Raw genomic sequence first — 17,943 nt, forward strand, 5'->3', positions numbered from 1 at the left:
TCATATATATTATAATAAGTTCAGTCCCCTTCTGCAGAGGAAAAAATGGAGGTCTTAATAAATTAACATAAAATGGAGATCCTACGATTTAACAAAATTAAGTACATTTGATTTTTTTTTAATATCATTATAAATGATTTTGCAATCTTTTTGAGTATTAATTATTTTTTTTTAAAGCAGAGGAAGCAGCTCACGCAGCTGCAGATTGTCTGATTCCCATAGATATCTTTCAAACGGTAGCGTGGCGAGTAATAGAACAATAATTTGTTTTCATTTTTTTACTCTTATTCCTTTTATAGCTAAAATTCTGTAAAATAGCTTTATATAATCGTTGAAAATTACTGAAAAACTCCCGCTAAAACTCTGACAAGACATAAGTAAACCAAACTAGTGAAAAGACATTGTATCATTGTATATATATATATTTTACTGTACATGAAGATTTGAAATAGAAAGGTTGCTACCACCTTTAACAGACAGATTAATCAACAGAGCAAGACGGTTATTTTACGTACAATTTTTTGATAACCAATTATTGTAAGAAATGTAACTCTTAATGAAGAATCGATTGTAAATCAAAATGGATTAAATAAAGATTCATATCTTTAAGGATCTTTAAGAGATCCTTGAGGCACTCCGGTAGTTGGGTTTATTTTCCTGTTTTCTCAATCTCTTTGTTATAAGAAGATCCCTTTTTATTATCGTTATTGTTCCTTCAACAGTGTTTTCTGTGGGTTTTGGTTAAATGCTTATTGAATTCGTACTAAGGACGTGGAGACTTGTAGAAATTTTGGTGGAATTTTTGTATGGTTTGGTAGAGTAAATATATTTATAAGATTAACCGAGCGAAATTCCCGCTCGGCTGTAAAAAAAAAAATATTTCTTGGCTGTTAATAAAAAAGTTAAAAGGCTGTGGCTGTAATAAAGTTCATCCTGAGACTTATAGATACTTTCACTGACAATTTGGTCTAATATCCTTCCTAATACAATTCATATTTTTCGCAACATTCGTATTTTTCGCCTCTAGATAACTTACGAAGAGCTTGGTATTTACCTTGAATCTTATAAAAAGTATTCTTCGAAGAAAAATTAGCCAAGAGTTCACGATTGTCTAACTCAGTCGCAGGTCTTAGGCTGTTATATTTTATAAAAAAACATGGGGAAAAAATGTAATAATTTTTCATTTTGCAAAATTAATTTACAACGCTGACCTATACAGAATATAATAGTTTTGTTATAATATTACCAGAAATCTGCTAGGAATAGATAAAACTTAAAAAATTTTATAACGAAATTGCAATATTTTTCCTGAAGGTAAATTACCATATAACTGCCTCATGTATTTTAAATTTCCTAAATATTGTTAACAGCGTACATAATTTAGTTTTACTTTTCTATTGTATTAACAATATATAACTTTAATATTGACTAAATAATCACGTAAACGAATTTTTGTATTCTCAAAGTTCAGCAATATTACAATTTTAGTTAAAATTGATTATATACGTGTACATTTTTGAAGAAATAGACAAATATTGATTGAGTGGTGTTATATCTTATGAGGGATAGAATTTTACGAACTCTTGTGTATTTTTCGTCTTTTGATAGTGAAAAACCGCGAATTTTTACGCGCGCACTCCTAATATATATATATATATATATATATATATATATATTCCTTTCTCTTTTGTTTCGTTCTGTTATATTTCTATATGTAACCCGCCGGGTTGGTCTAGTGGTAAAACTCGTAATCGTAAATCAGTTGATTTCGAAGTTGAGAATTCTCGGGTTCGAATCCTAATAAAGGTAGGTCGGATTTGAATACTATATCGTGGATACCGATGTTCTTTGGTGGTTAGATTTCAATTAACGTCTTAGATATGGTCGGCCTGAGTCTGTTCAAGATTACACCTCACTCACGTCATCAACAAGAAACGCGGCTACCTACAGGCCCCGAATCCAGAAAGCTGTGTGGGATATCTGGAGTCTTACGGATATTTATACGAGAATAATAATAATTTCTATATCTGTTTTTCTTTCTTTGGGAATGAAGCATTATCAGAGAAGGAATAATTTTCATTTTTTACCGTAGAAGGAAATTAAATTTTTTTCTTTTAAAATAGCCAAAAATATTTTAATTTGGGGTGTTTTTACTATTTTGTTATTATACTTTAAAACAAAATAGCCTTCTCTTAGCAAAAATTGAGATAACAGTAAATTTTATTATGATTTTCTCTCTTATCTTCTTATAGGCATAATAAAATTGACGATGTAAAGATTTCGTATTCGAAAATATTAGTTTATTAAAAAAAAGACTAAACATAGTACTTAAAATTAAAAACTTATGTTTGTACGTTTTGTAAAAATTTATCGTTATAAAAAACATGTTTCGCAGATTTTCATCAGGTTAAATTTTTAAAAAAAGAAAATTAGTTTGAAATAAAAATGTAATTATTAATTTAATTAACTTTTTATGTTTTACAGTCATTTTAAACCTTTTTTTAAAATTATTTTTCATTTAATAATCAAATATAAGAAAGATCATAACAGTAAAACGATTTTATCATTTAAGGAAGAGTTAAATTTTAAGTTTGATGTAAATTAAAAGAAAGTTCAGCAACATTGTTATTAGATTTTTTTTTACAGCTAGTTATTTTTTAGCGTAGTTGTTATCTTTGTCTTCAAAATTAAATAACCTTGTTTTAATGATTAGATGCGTAAAAAAATGAATCTTTTCATTATTTAATCTTCTTTTTTTGTATGATGAAGGTTATTTTAAGTAATTAAATTTTTAGTTTGCTTTTTACTTTACGTACATATATTTCAACTTACTAGTAATTATTGTATTTTAATTGCATTCCTTTATGTAAGTTACAGTTTTCATACAAAATAATAAATGTAGTACTGATGTATACATGTTGAACTTGAATGAATTAAACATAAATAACTGATAATTGTAAAATCTGATTGTAGAATTTCGACTCTATAAAATATCAGAAACACGGTGTATTCTTTTCGTGTGATGCCGTATTTGCTTATCGATTGTTTAAAACTGTTATTACAATCATTTTTATGCTAATTACAGTCCGAAATATTTGATAGACTCTTTCCATGCAACCTACATTTTTCAACATAAATCTCTTCTGTTTGGGTTCTATTCCCAGCAACAGTGCCGGATTTATGTATAAGCTACACAAGCTGTAGCTTAGGGCCCCCACTTTCTTGGGAACCCCTAAATAATTAGAAAAAAGAACAATAAACAAAAAGAAAATATTTTAGTTTAATATAATTCCATAATCCTTATAACATGTTTCAAGAGATTAGATAATAAGCCTTTGTAAATTTTGTCTTTTAAAAGAGCTTTTGTTTCTTTTTACCAGAGTTTGCATCATTAAATTTGTTATGAGTAAAAATGATTTTGAGTTAAAGATTTATTATTTCACTATCAATAGTTCTTAGCTGTATTTCAGTTTAACCCACTCGTATTCGAAAAGTATTTGAAAATCATATTTGTCGCTGACAGAATATTTGGACTTATAAAGGACCCTATACCTCAAATAGCTTAGGGCCTTATCAAGTCTAATTCCGGCCCTGCCGAGCAATTCTTCATCCTAAATGTTGTAGGTTTATTTTTCATTTCACTTTTGCGGCTGTATATGCTCGTATGTATATAAGGAAATGAATGTATTTGACAGTAAAAATAAAAATCACCTACCGGTTTTTTGACAAATCTTGACGTTTCACACCCTAAGGAACACATTAAGAACACAAAAAGACTTTTTTCCGGATGTATGTGCACTGCTTTTCGCTAATTATCTTTAGACTGGATAAACGGAATTTGTTCAAATTTGGTCAGTAAATATCTAAGTATGGGACATTAACGTGTTGAGATTTTGTACAAATATTTTTATGGGAAAATTGTGAATCTTTCATTTTCAGCCTTTTTCTTAGTTTACAAAAAAGTCTCTTACTAAAAAATTAATTAAGTAATTCATAAACTTTCTGGAAAAATCATACCCCATGCCTTACCACCGGAAATTTCAAACTTTTTTTTTAGAATATCTCATCCGGAAATAGCAGTAGGAACACTATTATTATTATTGTTCATCATACATGTTTTGCATTCCTTTGGGTATTTGACCTATAAATATAAGCAAAGTTAATTAACTTTGCTTATGATAAGTTTAGATAACTTTATTTATGATAAGTTTGGATAAAGTTTTAAATATCTTAAACCAATTGTATCTGTAGTATAATTACTGGTAATTTATTTTCTTTAAACAAAAACAGCTGTAAAGGGAAAATCCAAAAAATCGTTCCAGAAACCAGTTCTCAAAATACAGCTCCTGTTTCTCAGTGCCGGGATAGTATAGAGTCTCTTTTCCAGTCTTTCTTATTATATGATTTAGATATTCAAAGATCCTTTGACTTAATTAATTTATGATCTCAGACCTATCAACAAGTAACGTATAGATCTTCACTTGAAAACCTGAATTCCCATAGGATTCAGACTATCATCAGAGTATTTCTCCTTTCATCTCGTAAAGGATACTGAGAATGCATATTTGTTTTATTAGAGGATTTAATCCATAACTATGTCAGCCTTGGGTAAACAATTTGTGCAACCACTAAGAGTCATTGAACAAGTCTGGTAGACAAACCTCGTCCGTCCTATCTAACCATACAAAAGCTAGTTTGCAGTATTATCACGTAATTTTTCGTATCTTTAATATGAATACACTTTATACGTTTAGAAAAATTGTTGGATTTAACCCATTATTCTACTTTAATTGGGCTTATAGTATATTATGGAGTTATTTCGTTTTAACTTAAACATTCTTATTGTTTTAATTTATTACTTCGTAGACATTTTTCCTTTTTTCAGAGATTGCTGAGCAGTATAAAACATCTTTTCGATATCTTATATATAATTTTAAATAGTTCCTCAGGATACGTTTAATTCCTTGACTTAGAGATGTTTTCATCCTTACCTTGTCTAAAAATCTTGTTTCTACTTAATATTATTTTTAAAAAAACCGTTTTACATTTGCATAACTCCTCTAAAAACGTGTGTGTATATATACTGCGTAGCTATGCAGTATACTACATCAGGGAAATTACGCTAATAGGTTCTAAGTTAGCACATCGTAGATTTTGTAGATCATGCTTTAATGACCACCATTAATTAAAAAATACAATTTTCTATAAATAACTAAAAAAAAATTAGTTTATAAAATCACATAGATAATACTCAAAGCACTTAATTATTATGAATTTATATTTAGAAAATTAAAAGAATATATATTTTAAAGCCAAAGTAAAATATTCAAAAGATTCATGACCCAAAGGAAAACCTGTTTTGGATCAAATCAATTCACTTCAAATTTTTTTCGAAGTGAATATTTGGTGCTGCGTATGTAATATCACATAGTTCATTACAGCCGATAGAGATGTACGGAATGTTATTTTTACACAACTCCCCAAAAAGGAGTGTAATTTATTTAGGGTGTATGTATGTTTGTTCCACTGTAGCAGTTCAACGACTGAACCGATTTATATATATGACCCCACGTTGGAATCCTTATGTTACTGGTAGTGTCTTAAGCTATATAAATATGTATATACGTTACATACGTACATACATAACATAATATATAATACATATTTGTAGTACTGGAAATTTACCAGTTAAAGCACAAACTGTAATGAATTGAATTAATGAACTGTGAACCTCGTTCACTGTGTGAGCTAGGTTTGAACCGAATGATTCGAATGAATGATATTACAAAAATAATAGAATTAAATTTACGTTAAATAAAATAATATTAAATAAATTCTAAAAATTCTGTTTAATAAAAATGTCTGTTTGATAATAAAAGCTTCCCGTAGGGATTGCATGTGAGGCTAGAGTGGTGAGGTGATGCGAGCACCTCATGCGAGGCTAGACTAATCATCGTCATCAACTGGTAACAAACGGAGGTGCTCCTGGGGCGCTGTTTAGAGAGGTGCAGTGGGGTGGTCTTGTAATATCTATGCAAAAATCGTCCGATTTTCAAAATTCAAACCGGAAAAAACGTTAATATACGAAAAATGTTAATACGTTGAAGGCTAACGTTTGCGTACATCAGGTACACTCTCGATCTAACAGACCACGGTTATTCGGAAACGTTGTTATATCTTCGCAACCGATCTTCCAATTTTAAAAATTCATACAGGGTATTTGCTAGTATAATACAAAATCACAATGGAACCAAACCAAAACAAGAAGAGCAATGTTTTTTTCGACAGTCAATATCTATATTAATATTAATATTTATCTGTTGTTGTTATAGAACTTAAAATAATGTTTCATAAAATGTTTATAATAATAGTAATTTTTTTTTAACTTCTAAAGAAAAGTATTGAAATTATAATAATTTGTCAGTGAAAAAAGTTTTTTGTATATTCAGCTGAAGTTGATTTATTGGTTTATGGTTTATGGTTTATGGTTTATATGGTTTATTGATTATATATATATATTTTATATATATAAAACTGTATTGTTTAGATATAAATAATTTTTATATTTTATTTTTGTTTCAGATTAAACAGGATGCATGTCATGGACGGTGACTGTCCCAAATCGGAGGTCATTGGAGAAAAGGCCCCGGAATTAGATATATCATCTAGGACAACACCTACAACAACAATTGTCGGTACAACAGCTGCTGATACGACCGCTGCATTAACGGTTGCAACCAAAGATGTTGTTATCAATAATGCATCATCCACATTATTTATGCATCAACAAAATTCACAAGACTCGACAGATATCATCGGTGATAAAAAAGATATCGATAATTCAATCACAAATGTATCACAAGATAGTGAAACAAGGAAAAAAATTGAAGAAGAAAAGGAAAATAATGGAATCGTTGAAGAAGATGAAATTATGAAGAAGGTTGATAATAGTGGTAATAATTGTAATGTTATAACTAATAATAATAAAGTGAAAAATAGTGAAATTGATAATAAAATGGGGGGTAATAGTTGTAGTCTAGTGAATGGTAATAATAGCAGCGAATCTAGTGAACTTTGTGACAGTGATACAAAATGTGTTGATGATGATGATGATGATATGGTAGTTGAAGAAGAGGAAGATGACGTTGAATTAGAGAAAACTGTCGAAGAAGATATGCTTGAAGAAACAGAACAACAAGAAGTCGTGAAAAATGTTGAAAATGCCGTTGTTAATAATATCAATAATAATACTGACGAAAGTGAACAGTGTGAAAAAAGTAAACCGATCGATGAAAATGTTTCATTGATAAAAAAAGAAGTAATTACAACAGACGTTAATGAAATGCCGTCGGTAACAATAACAGCAACGACGGCATCAAGTGGTATTTCATCAAATGTAAAAACAAAAGAAGAAAACAATGGAGGTTGTAGCGGTGAAGAAGATGACAGGAACAGTGTTACCAGTAGCCAAACCGGTAACAGTAATCAGGTAAGTTCAAATTGGACATATTTATTCTTATTTTAAGTACTTTTTCCTTGTAATTTATGAAGTTTGGATCTTTTCTGTAATCGCTATGGCCTTCATCAATTTAAAATTACTGATCTTATTAGTGTAGGTTATACTCAATTATTTTGTACTATGCCTATATTAGGAAGAACTACCCAGGTTGTCCGATAGGCACTTTCGCCATTAGGCTGATTAGACAATAGGTATGTTTTCCTAGGGATGTACCATATACCGCTGCCGAGAACGGAAGACGTCAGGCGGAGAATGACCTGAACGGATTCCGCTGCGCAGTCTTTTCTTACAACCTGCGGATCAGAGCAGTTGTGCAGTTGACGCAAAAGATTAAAGACATTTCTGCTAAATCGAAAGACTGAAAGGGAATCGCTCCAGGAGAAGGACGCAAACATTTTGCAACTCCCGTGAAATGAAATTTTATCACACTCACGATCTAAGAAGGGATTGGAACGAAATCCCAACCCTGTCCTCATAAAAAAAAACCTTAAAAGCAAATCCGTCAATATAACTACCATTTATTTATTTATGTAATAACAGGTTACATAATAACAGCACAGTGACATGTTTTCAACAGTACTCTGCAGAGATGCCAAGGCGTCTGTTCGTAATGGTGTGTAATTTTAAATGTACCGGTAAATGTGTAGTCTTGAACAGATTCAGGCCGACCACTCCTGAGACATGTGGTTAATTGAAGCCCAACCACCAAAGAACACCAGTATCCACAGTATAGCATTCAGATCCATATAAAAGCAACTGTCTGTACAACTACTCCAACCGTAGAACTCTCGACTTCGAAAATCAGCTGGTTTTTCGATGAGTTTAACGACTAGACTAACTGGACGGGTTAATTAGAGATATTCAGTAACAAGTGATAAGTATCCAGGTTCTGCGATAAGTAGGGCGATAAAACATCCCCGATATATTTGCGTTCCGTTCCGTTGACGCTAACGAGATTTAATCGTTTTATACGCAACACTGTACGGTATTACTTATCGGGAACAACGGACCTATATAAGAAGCAAAACTATATTATGTATTCGTGAACGAATTAACTCAATTAAAAACAAAACTTAAAACTGTTTTATTGGAAACTGTAAAATAAGGAAGGGTGTTCGTTGTAACAGAGTAAATCAGTGTGATCAGTCTAGCTACTGAGTCACCAGGAAAAAATGGAGAAACCGTTTTATTCATGTAGAAAAAATTCACTACTTACGTAGATTATAATACAGATGAAACAAGCACTTTATTCCGCGTCGGATAACGGTTTAACCAGTGCCTAATTCGTTTACTCTTTTAACCGGTGTCAACTAAGTCCTTCGGCGGACATGTTATATGATGTAGGAACACTCCACTGCGATATTGTATTTCAAAAGCGTGGGCATGGCGTGCTCCGCCCGACGACTTCCGTTTTCCGTAGTGAAAGAAATCCGTCGCTAGGAAAACAAACTTTTAATTAAACACCCCAGATAGGTCACAATCAGCTTGCTCGCGAATTCTGCTATCATTAACTTTTTGGAACAATTAGATCTATATCCGTAGATCTGAAAATGGGGAAGAAAGGATTAGAATTGGAAAAATCTTGCATGTTTTTTTAATAAACAAATTTTTTTGTTCATTGATAATACTACTATATAATATTGTTATGTATTTTTGTGAGGTGATTGATTAATAGTTTGAGTTGCTTTGAAGTGATTTATCGAATCCGTCTGAAACAGATAATTACGGAACAGATCTTATAGACATTTTAGTCATATTGTCAGTTTACAGAACAACTAGGCTATCTGGTAGCTTTAAGATACGAGTAAAAATAAAAAATGAATTTCTTTTAGAATTTGTTTTAACTAATTTTTTATCTTATTTTTATTGTCTATCATTATTGGTATGAAATTTTCAAGTTTCAAATTGACAGATCAGAAAATATTGAAATTATTATTATTGTGACAATTCATTCATTTAGTAAATAACTTTATATTTCCAATCACTATATGTAGTTTATGTCGGATAATATGCCGTCTTGGTTCAATACGTCGGTTTGGTTTAATTATTCTAAATATTTTATTATTCGCTGGTTCAATGAAATAAATAAAAGTTTTTATTCCATTTATATATGTTTATTATACTTTGAACTTGTAATTCATATATATATATATATATATCATTATTATATCAATTAGTTATACCCGTGGTTCCCAAACTTTTCCGGGTTGCGGCGCCCTTTTTCAATTAAAATTTTTCCATGGCGCCGTACCCTAAGTAAACGTATGACTACTCGTAAGTAAGAGATAAAAATAAATAAAACTCGTGTATCTTCATTATTTTTTTACTTTATTAACATTAAATTAATAATTGTAAATATCTTGGTTCAATTAATTATGAAGCTTTTACAACATTTCGCGACGCCCCTGTAAAGAAGCCGCGGCTCCCTGGGGCGCCGCGGGGCACAGTTTGGGAATCACTGAATTATACATTCGTAACAAACACAAAATCAGTCTTTGGAGGATGGAACTAGATTGACTAAAAATAGGGCATTAGACCAATTCAATTATTAAGAGTGACAGAAAAAGTGAGAATCTATAAAGAGTAACAAAAAAGTGAAAATTTTTATTTTAAAATTTAAAAGTCCTCCTTTAATAAAATTTAAAGTTTCTCCTTTTAATAAAAAAGGAACAAATGAAGCCTGAACAATTTATGTGTACTTTTTTGTAGTTTATACTAGAAATTAAAATAATAATAATAATATCCTGTAACTTTCATCGTCCTCGGATAACTTCGAAGATTTTATACAGTTAAATAACAGCGATTTTATTTTTATTTTCCCAAACGTTCATTTATACGATATACTCGTACTATATAAAGTATAGTGTGCTAATCAGGTCAAATTTTTTTTGTCAGGGTCATTGCAGATCTTGAAATTTCATGACCACCCCCCTCCTATATTCAAAAAGCACAATTTCAACATTAAAAAATTTCAGAAGAATGAATCCAATTTATACATACAGAAGGATGGATCGATTTTGATAAAATTTTCCGTGATTATTTCTGTATACAGGATGGATGATAATTTAATGCTCCTTAAATAACTAAGGTACTTTTTAATGGTATTTGGTCTTATTCAAACCACCATAAGCGGATGAGAGCAGAAGACCCTCCATTTTTAAATTATACTTTACAGTTTTAAATGGCATACTTTTTAAAAGATATATTTAAATTAAATTTTTACTTTAACTGAGCTGTAGGATTGTTTACTTAGTAAAACAGACTGTTAGTTTAAATCTGTCATTTTCAACAACCTTCATTCAAATATTACGGTTTTGTTTTGTAAAAGGAAAAACCCGGATTTCATATAATACAGTTTTCACTGTTGTAAAAAGAAAAGTTAAAAATAAATAACAAAAATAATATCGTTCTTTTTTGACACCTCCTTCTACACCTCATCTTGGGATTTCTGTTTTTATAATTTTAGAAACAAAGAAATAATTTGCGTGCTATAAAAAGATTTTTGTGCAGTTCTGGGCAAGAAGCCGACTTTTCGTTATTTTATTTTGTTTCCTTTTTACCCGCTCAAACACGTACGTAGTTATCATGACCCCTAAAGTACGTAAATGGCGTTACCTGAATACGCCGAACAATATCGCTTACAATAGATACCGCATATAAAGTAACGTCAAAGTTCAAACTTGCAGCATAACGAACCACGTTTCTAACTTGCTCCGCTCAAATTTTTTCGACCTTAAATTGAGTGTAATTCAAGTACGACTCAAATTCGTCAAATTGTCACTTGCACAACTTCAGATAAACTACTACAGCATATCTAAATTTCAATGAAATGATCTAGTAATTTTGGAGATTTTCGAACCACAAAATTTTATACATAATCTTATAAATAAATAAGCATATAAGGAAACCAGAAATTTAAGTAAATGGTATTTTTGTAATCTTTATACCTCAAAACGTAAAGAAAATTCATTTTCACCCCACACTCTCACCATGCAACCGAAAGTAATACCGTACTATTCTTCGAAAAGTCGATAAAAACACAAGTAATTTGATTGTAACATAAATAATAATAATAAATTTGTTTTTTTTTTTTTTTAAGATATTTCCACATATTTATCTGTAATGGTCTAGAATTAATTACTCGTATTAAAATTAGATTTTGTTCTAGTTATTTATTCGATACTCTATCTAATGTGTCTTGATTTTGTATTTATATAGCATTATTATACAGAATTTGTCGATGGTAAATTGTGAGTCGGAAAAGCATTATCATATTTTTAAATTGATAATCCGTGTCAAAAACTTGTAATTTTTTTGCCATTTAAGGGATATAAATCCCTTAAAAATTTATAAAATTCGATTTTTGAAATTATATAGAATAAAAGAAAGAGATTGCCAATTTAAAGAAACTTATAAAAGTAACATAGTCTTTGTTTTTACATCATTGAACTACGGTTTAAAGTTCAAAGATCTGCTGATGTATCAATAATTGGGACAACAATGTTGAAAGTCCAATTCAAAGAATTTATAATGCCTTCAATACTCATTGGCTTTATTTAGATATTTTTACTTGATTTGAAATAATATAACTAGATTAAATTTAATTGTTGATCGTCGTTGATTATTTATTTATTTTTTTACAACTTCCTTTTTCTTTTATTAGTATATTTCACATACAATTTACGTTTATTATTTTTAAATATTCATTAAAAGTTCTCGTGTTTCTTGAATTCATTTATTTGTTAAAAGACCATCATCACTTATATCATGACATAATTTCACTTCATCATTAACATACAACATTATTATTTGTATTTTTAAAAATCAATTAGAAATTCTTAAGAGAAATAGAAGACAATCAACTTTTAAGAAAATGAACAAGAGTTTATATTTATTACTTATAAGAAACATCAATTTAGTTAGAAATTATACCGATGATTCTGGTGACAAAAAATTATATTAATGTCTTGTAGAATTTTCGAAAAAAAATCTTGTTCGTTATACTTCACGAACTAGTATAGGATAATCACATCACAAAGATGAATACAATATTTCTCAGAGCATAAAATTTAACGACAGTGGTATTAAAACGTAAAAAAGATGAAGTTAAATCGGTTGGTCCTTTGAAAAATACGCAAGATAAAGTGTTAGTCAAAAAAATCGTGACAAAAAAACAAAACTTCAATAAAGAACATTATTGAAATTTAAAATTTGCACCTAATTTATCACTTTGTATTAATTAACTACATACGGATTGTTGAAAAGAAAGATCTCGGAGTATTGTTTCAAAAAATGTTAAAGAGTTATCGACATCATTGAATTCTGAATTCTTAAAAAAATAGTTTCGAAGGGTTTACTGAAATTAATAAGTCCATCCTTTATTTGATTTAATCTTATTATTTGTAAATTAGAGGGAACGTATTTTTAAATTCTGTTATCGTAAATATTTCTGTCAAATTTCAATGACCGTGTGTCTCTAAACGGCAGAGGTGTACTCGTAAATATTTAGATACCGAAAAGTTTGATTTTGATTACTGTAGATCGCACGAATATGGTCCCCAGCCGCAAGAGGCTGGCTACACGACAATTTCGATCTTTACCTTGATAAGGAGAAAAAGTAATCTTTTTCTTGTCAAACGTTTTTTAGATTAAATTTTCAGCGTCTTATTTTGTCGCTATTTCCTACGGATATCCAAAAGCAAGGACCGTTTTCGTGCGGTCTTATTTTTATAATTTGGGTTATATTTTTTATGTTATAATAAAACAAAGACTAAACTTTAAGTTGAAACAAATTTTATGTGTTAGGACAATATTTTATTTTTCCCAAAAAAACAGTACCGAAACCGCGTTTCGGTACTACTCATGAACAAACATGAAATTTTTTATTCATTCTCTTTTTAGTATTTAGATGTATGGAGAATAAGGAAAAATTTATTTCATTTTAGTTGAAGTTAATTGCTTAAAGGAAATATATCTGTAATATTTCAAACTTCCATCATTTCTGATTTGATTTGGCCCCTGAAAATTCGCTAAGTGATATGACAATTTATATCAAAAATTTACTGTCTTTAATGTGTAAATACATTGGATTCCAAATAAACTGACCACTTCGGGACCGGGATATGTCCTCTATTAAACGGGTGACCCTATTAAAGGAAAAATGAGGAGATATATACGAATACAGTACAGTACATACTAATTATTAAATACGATTTACCTTCTTATTATTCAGGATTTTATTTCCACTACGGTATTGAAGTTGAGAGTGCTAATATGTTCCGATTCATTAAGTGCACTCGTCGCAATTCGGAACAAGAACATTAAGGATGTCCTAATTGCAAACATCCTATCCATTTTATACGTACTAAAACAACGAGGACAGCGATGCGTATTTGTATGGACTCCAGGGCATGCTGGTATTACAGGTAATGAAATCGCAGACGAAGCTGCCAGAAAGGCAACAGTCTGCGATGACTTGGATGCATTTCCTGTAAGAGTGGCAGATGTTAAAAACCGTCTAACAAACATAGTAAGAAACAAGTGGAACGCTGAATGGAGGAGTTTAAATACAAAATTAAACTCAGTTAAAACTTCTCCTTACAAATGGAAAAGCGACTTTAAGTTGACTCGCCGTGAACAAGTAGCGGTGACCAGACTTAGAATCGGTCACACGCGATTAACAAGTTTATTTTTGTTAACCGGCGAAGTGAGACCAATGTGCGGTGTTTGTAATAAAACACTGACAATCAAGCATCTAATAGAAGAGTGTACCATATATGAGGACCTCAGAAAGAGGTTCCGTCTTACAAATAATATTAGTGCTGATCTGGATAATGGAAATGAAGAAAATATAGTTGCATTTTTACACACCAGTGGACTTCTTAAAAGTCTATAAAATGGAAGTTTAAAGCTGTGGTAAAAGATACTCTAAGCGATAGTTTTTTATATACATATAAGGGAGTCTCGAAGCGTGGCACGTATAGTGACGGGAGGTAGCCCTCTTGCCTAGGCCATTTTGTCTCACCTGCATTCAAGAGCAGTGAGTCGGGGTGTGTCCGATGATGGCATGGGGGACCCTCAAGGGTGGATTGAGGGTGCGAGGCTATGGGTGTATGCCGTGCATGCCTATGGCCTGATATAAGAAGGATTCAACTGCCACGGCACCCTGGCACGACTGATATACTGCTCAACGGCGGTTCTGGTCGCCCCGAGGGTGCTTAAACAAACTATAAATGAGACTTCGTAGAAGAAAGAAAGAAAGATATGGTATTGATAAGTTTAATTTTAATGTTAAAAATTAGGTTAAATAGCCTAATAGGTGGTCCTATTAACCGAAATTCCCGTATTACTTTAATGGTGTTAAATTTATTCATGTTGATAATATTATTTTAATAATGCTTACCAATTCGTGGAAAAATTGTAGCATCTATGTATTTCATCCTGGCTCGATCCTGGCCAGGCTTGCCTTTATTTTACCTGAAATGAAATATATCTGCCATTCAAAAGGAAAAAGGAAGTAAGGTGATTATAATTGTGTGTCAGTCTGTTCTTTTTACCGATACGACTAAATCTCACTACTACATAAATAGACGTCTTTTTCGTTGGTCCCGATAACCGCGAAAACTACGGAATTAATAATTACGAAATATAAAATGTAACTTTTGTATGATCTACGGAATGTTAACTGCAGCTCAAATCTCACCAGTCTTACTACTACTATATATATATATATCATAAAAAAATATAAATAAAAAATCAAGAACTTCTTTTATTAAATTTAATGTCATTGTCCATATCAGTCATTGTCTATGTCAACATCGACTTCTTCAGACAGTTATTATTTTGTGATTACTAAATTTAATATAATTGTCTATAAAACGTCAATTCGTTTTATTATCGTAATATACCCACAGACAAATTATATATATTTCAACCGGTTTTTCCAGCTTGCTGCCAAGTCTGGGTGTGTGTACTGCTACCGGCTTGCGAGGCCTGCAGCTGCAAATGTAAGTGTAAATGTACCGGTAATCATGTAGTCCTGAACAGACTCAAGTCGAACACTTCTGAGGCATGTGGTTAATTGAAACCGAACCATCTTGTTATTAGAAGGTGATTCGGTAGGATGCGGACGTGTTTGCTGAAGCTCCTGTATCACGGCCGCGATTTGTTGCTTTTTGTTATAGTTTCCTTTGTTGTTGTTTCTGATGTTATTTCAGTGTTTTTGCGTTTCGTTTTTGTTAGTTTAGTTTACTTTTTTCGTTTTTTCAATCCTAACCTAGCATTACTAGGAATTGCTGGTTTTGAAACCAAGTATACATATATTTATTTAAGTTTTGGTTTTGAGGGGTTTCTGTTATGTCTGAATACAGTGACGGTAGCGGAGAGTACGAGAGAAATTTCCTATCGCTTACGAAGGGATCCGGTGATGAAACGAGTTCCGGGTAGCGACCGAAAAAATCTTGGGTAAGCGGAGCTTGAGACTTTCTCCCCCGGTTGTGAAGGAGAAGAAAAAGCTGCGGGCTGGGGGTGAAAGCTCCTTGTCATCTAGTGAGGAGGTACCTGATTGGGAACCTTGTGGGTCACGCCGGGCTGTGTTCCGGAAGGAAGAAGGAGATGAGACGGCGGAGACGGAGTCTGGGTGTTCGGAGGAGGACGTTCAGGGGGATTTCATGCGGGAATTACACGAGATGTTCGACATCATTAATGAGCTGCTTATCCTTGTACGCCAGAATCCAAGCACGAGAATTGCAATAAAGAAATGTTCGAAGGACTTATGTAGGCTTAGTCAGCAGTTTCAGTCGACTATGTGGGATGGTTTTCGTGACCCGGCAGTCCTGGCGGATAGAGCCACGCAAACGCGGGTGCGGATGGTAGCTGCAGTGGATCTTAAGGACATGGCTTCCCAGACTCCGGATGAGGGTCGTGAAAGGGCTGCGACCTGGTCGGGTGACTGACTCCGGCGGGCAATTGAAGATGGTGTCGCTGAAGGGGAACTTGAACGGTTGGTTCTGTGGGGCTGGCCGGAGTATATTTTCGATCCTCTGCCTCAGTGAAAGACGTCACTGGGCTGGAGGAGGGAACTGAGTTTGCCTGGGTTATTGATTTGGCGGCTGGGATCGAACACCCACACTATTCACCGATATTCAGGAAGGCACCTTGGATTTGGGGCCTGGCTCGTTTGGGTAAACTGCTGGCGGATCAGGTCCTCGTCGAGCAGTCGCTCGACGAGGACCTGATCCGCCAATGTGCTTGTGATCTGTCTGGGAATGATATTGGCTGTAATATCGATCTTGGACGAACTGATTATTCAGTTAGTTTGACAGTAAAATTAAAATGAATGGTGACTATTTACAAATTTAATTTATTAAAAAAACTGTTTCCAGTTTTTGAAGTTCTATACGCGTATATTGCGGGCAAAATCGCGACGGGAGATGCTAGTAAATAAATAAAATTGTCGAAAATCGGATGATCATAAAATAACATAGTCTTTTACATATATTTCTATTTTTAATTTAATATTTCAATTTAATTAACTGTTGGTTCTGATTACAGATCTTGTTAACTGAATTCAATTATTGTAAATATTTCATAAAATTATTTGATTATTAACATTTTAATTTGATTTTTGAGAAGTTAAATTTGAGTAGATCATATAAAAAAAGGAATAAAATTTTTACTCAAAAATTTAATTACGGTTAAAAAATGTTCATTTTTCTTTATTATAATATTTAAATTTAATTGTTCTGTTGATTTCTTTTCTAAGAAAGTGTAAAATTGTAAATCGGTACTTCTTGGAAAGCTGTGTTATTTTCCTTTGTAATTAGTGTTGAACTGTGTTATATTTAGAAAGTTATGTTTGCAAATAACACAATTATGTTCTTTATTTATTTATTTACTAACCGATTCTCGTTAAATTCACGTTTCACATTTTCACGTTTTAAATAAATAGGATATTATTTAGTCAGAATTTCCTTTCTTCCAGAAATAAGTAATTTTTAATTTATATAATGCAGTTTAATTTCTAATGTTAGTTGTACACATCCGCGCAAATGTTTTTTTTTTTTAAGAATTGAAATTTTTATACTGGTCTGATTGTTATAATATTCCTAATACAAAATTCTGCTTTCACCTGCGGATATTTCTATTCCTTATAGTATGATGTACTTATTTCAACCTATTTTAAATTCTTCTCCAAATAATTTATACATTTATTTATTCCCTCTAGCAACCGCAGATTGAATTATTTTATGAGTTTCTCTTCAATTATTCTAGCTGTTCTTGCGAACCCTGCACAGAGCTGGCATTCGTAATTAATTAAATATTGATTCGTAGAACACTTTTCGTATAATCTCACCGTACTTTCAGCATCAACGTACAGATTCGTATCTAAATCTAATATTCTCATTTCATCATAGAACTTCCTT

General features: G+C 31.7%; 1 protein-coding gene across 6 annotated transcripts in view; it reads left to right on the top strand.

Annotated features, from left to right (window-relative positions):
* The window catches only part of LOC142324256 (uncharacterized), a 440,588-nt gene that overhangs the window by 347,615 nt on the left and 75,030 nt on the right, over positions 1–17,943 (top strand). For all 6 annotated transcript variants that reach the window (XM_075365118.1, XM_075365119.1, XM_075365120.1 and 3 more), the window contains one exon: positions 6,583–7,489. In XM_075365118.1, the coding sequence (XP_075221233.1) occupies positions 6,583–7,489 (907 nt within the window). The remainder of the gene's footprint in view (positions 1–6,582; positions 7,490–17,943) is intronic.

Source organism: Lycorma delicatula, chromosome 4 (genome assembly GCF_047948215.1).
Source record: "Lycorma delicatula isolate Av1 chromosome 4, ASM4794821v1, whole genome shotgun sequence".
Taxonomy (NCBI): Eukaryota; Metazoa; Arthropoda; class Insecta; order Hemiptera; family Fulgoridae; genus Lycorma; species Lycorma delicatula.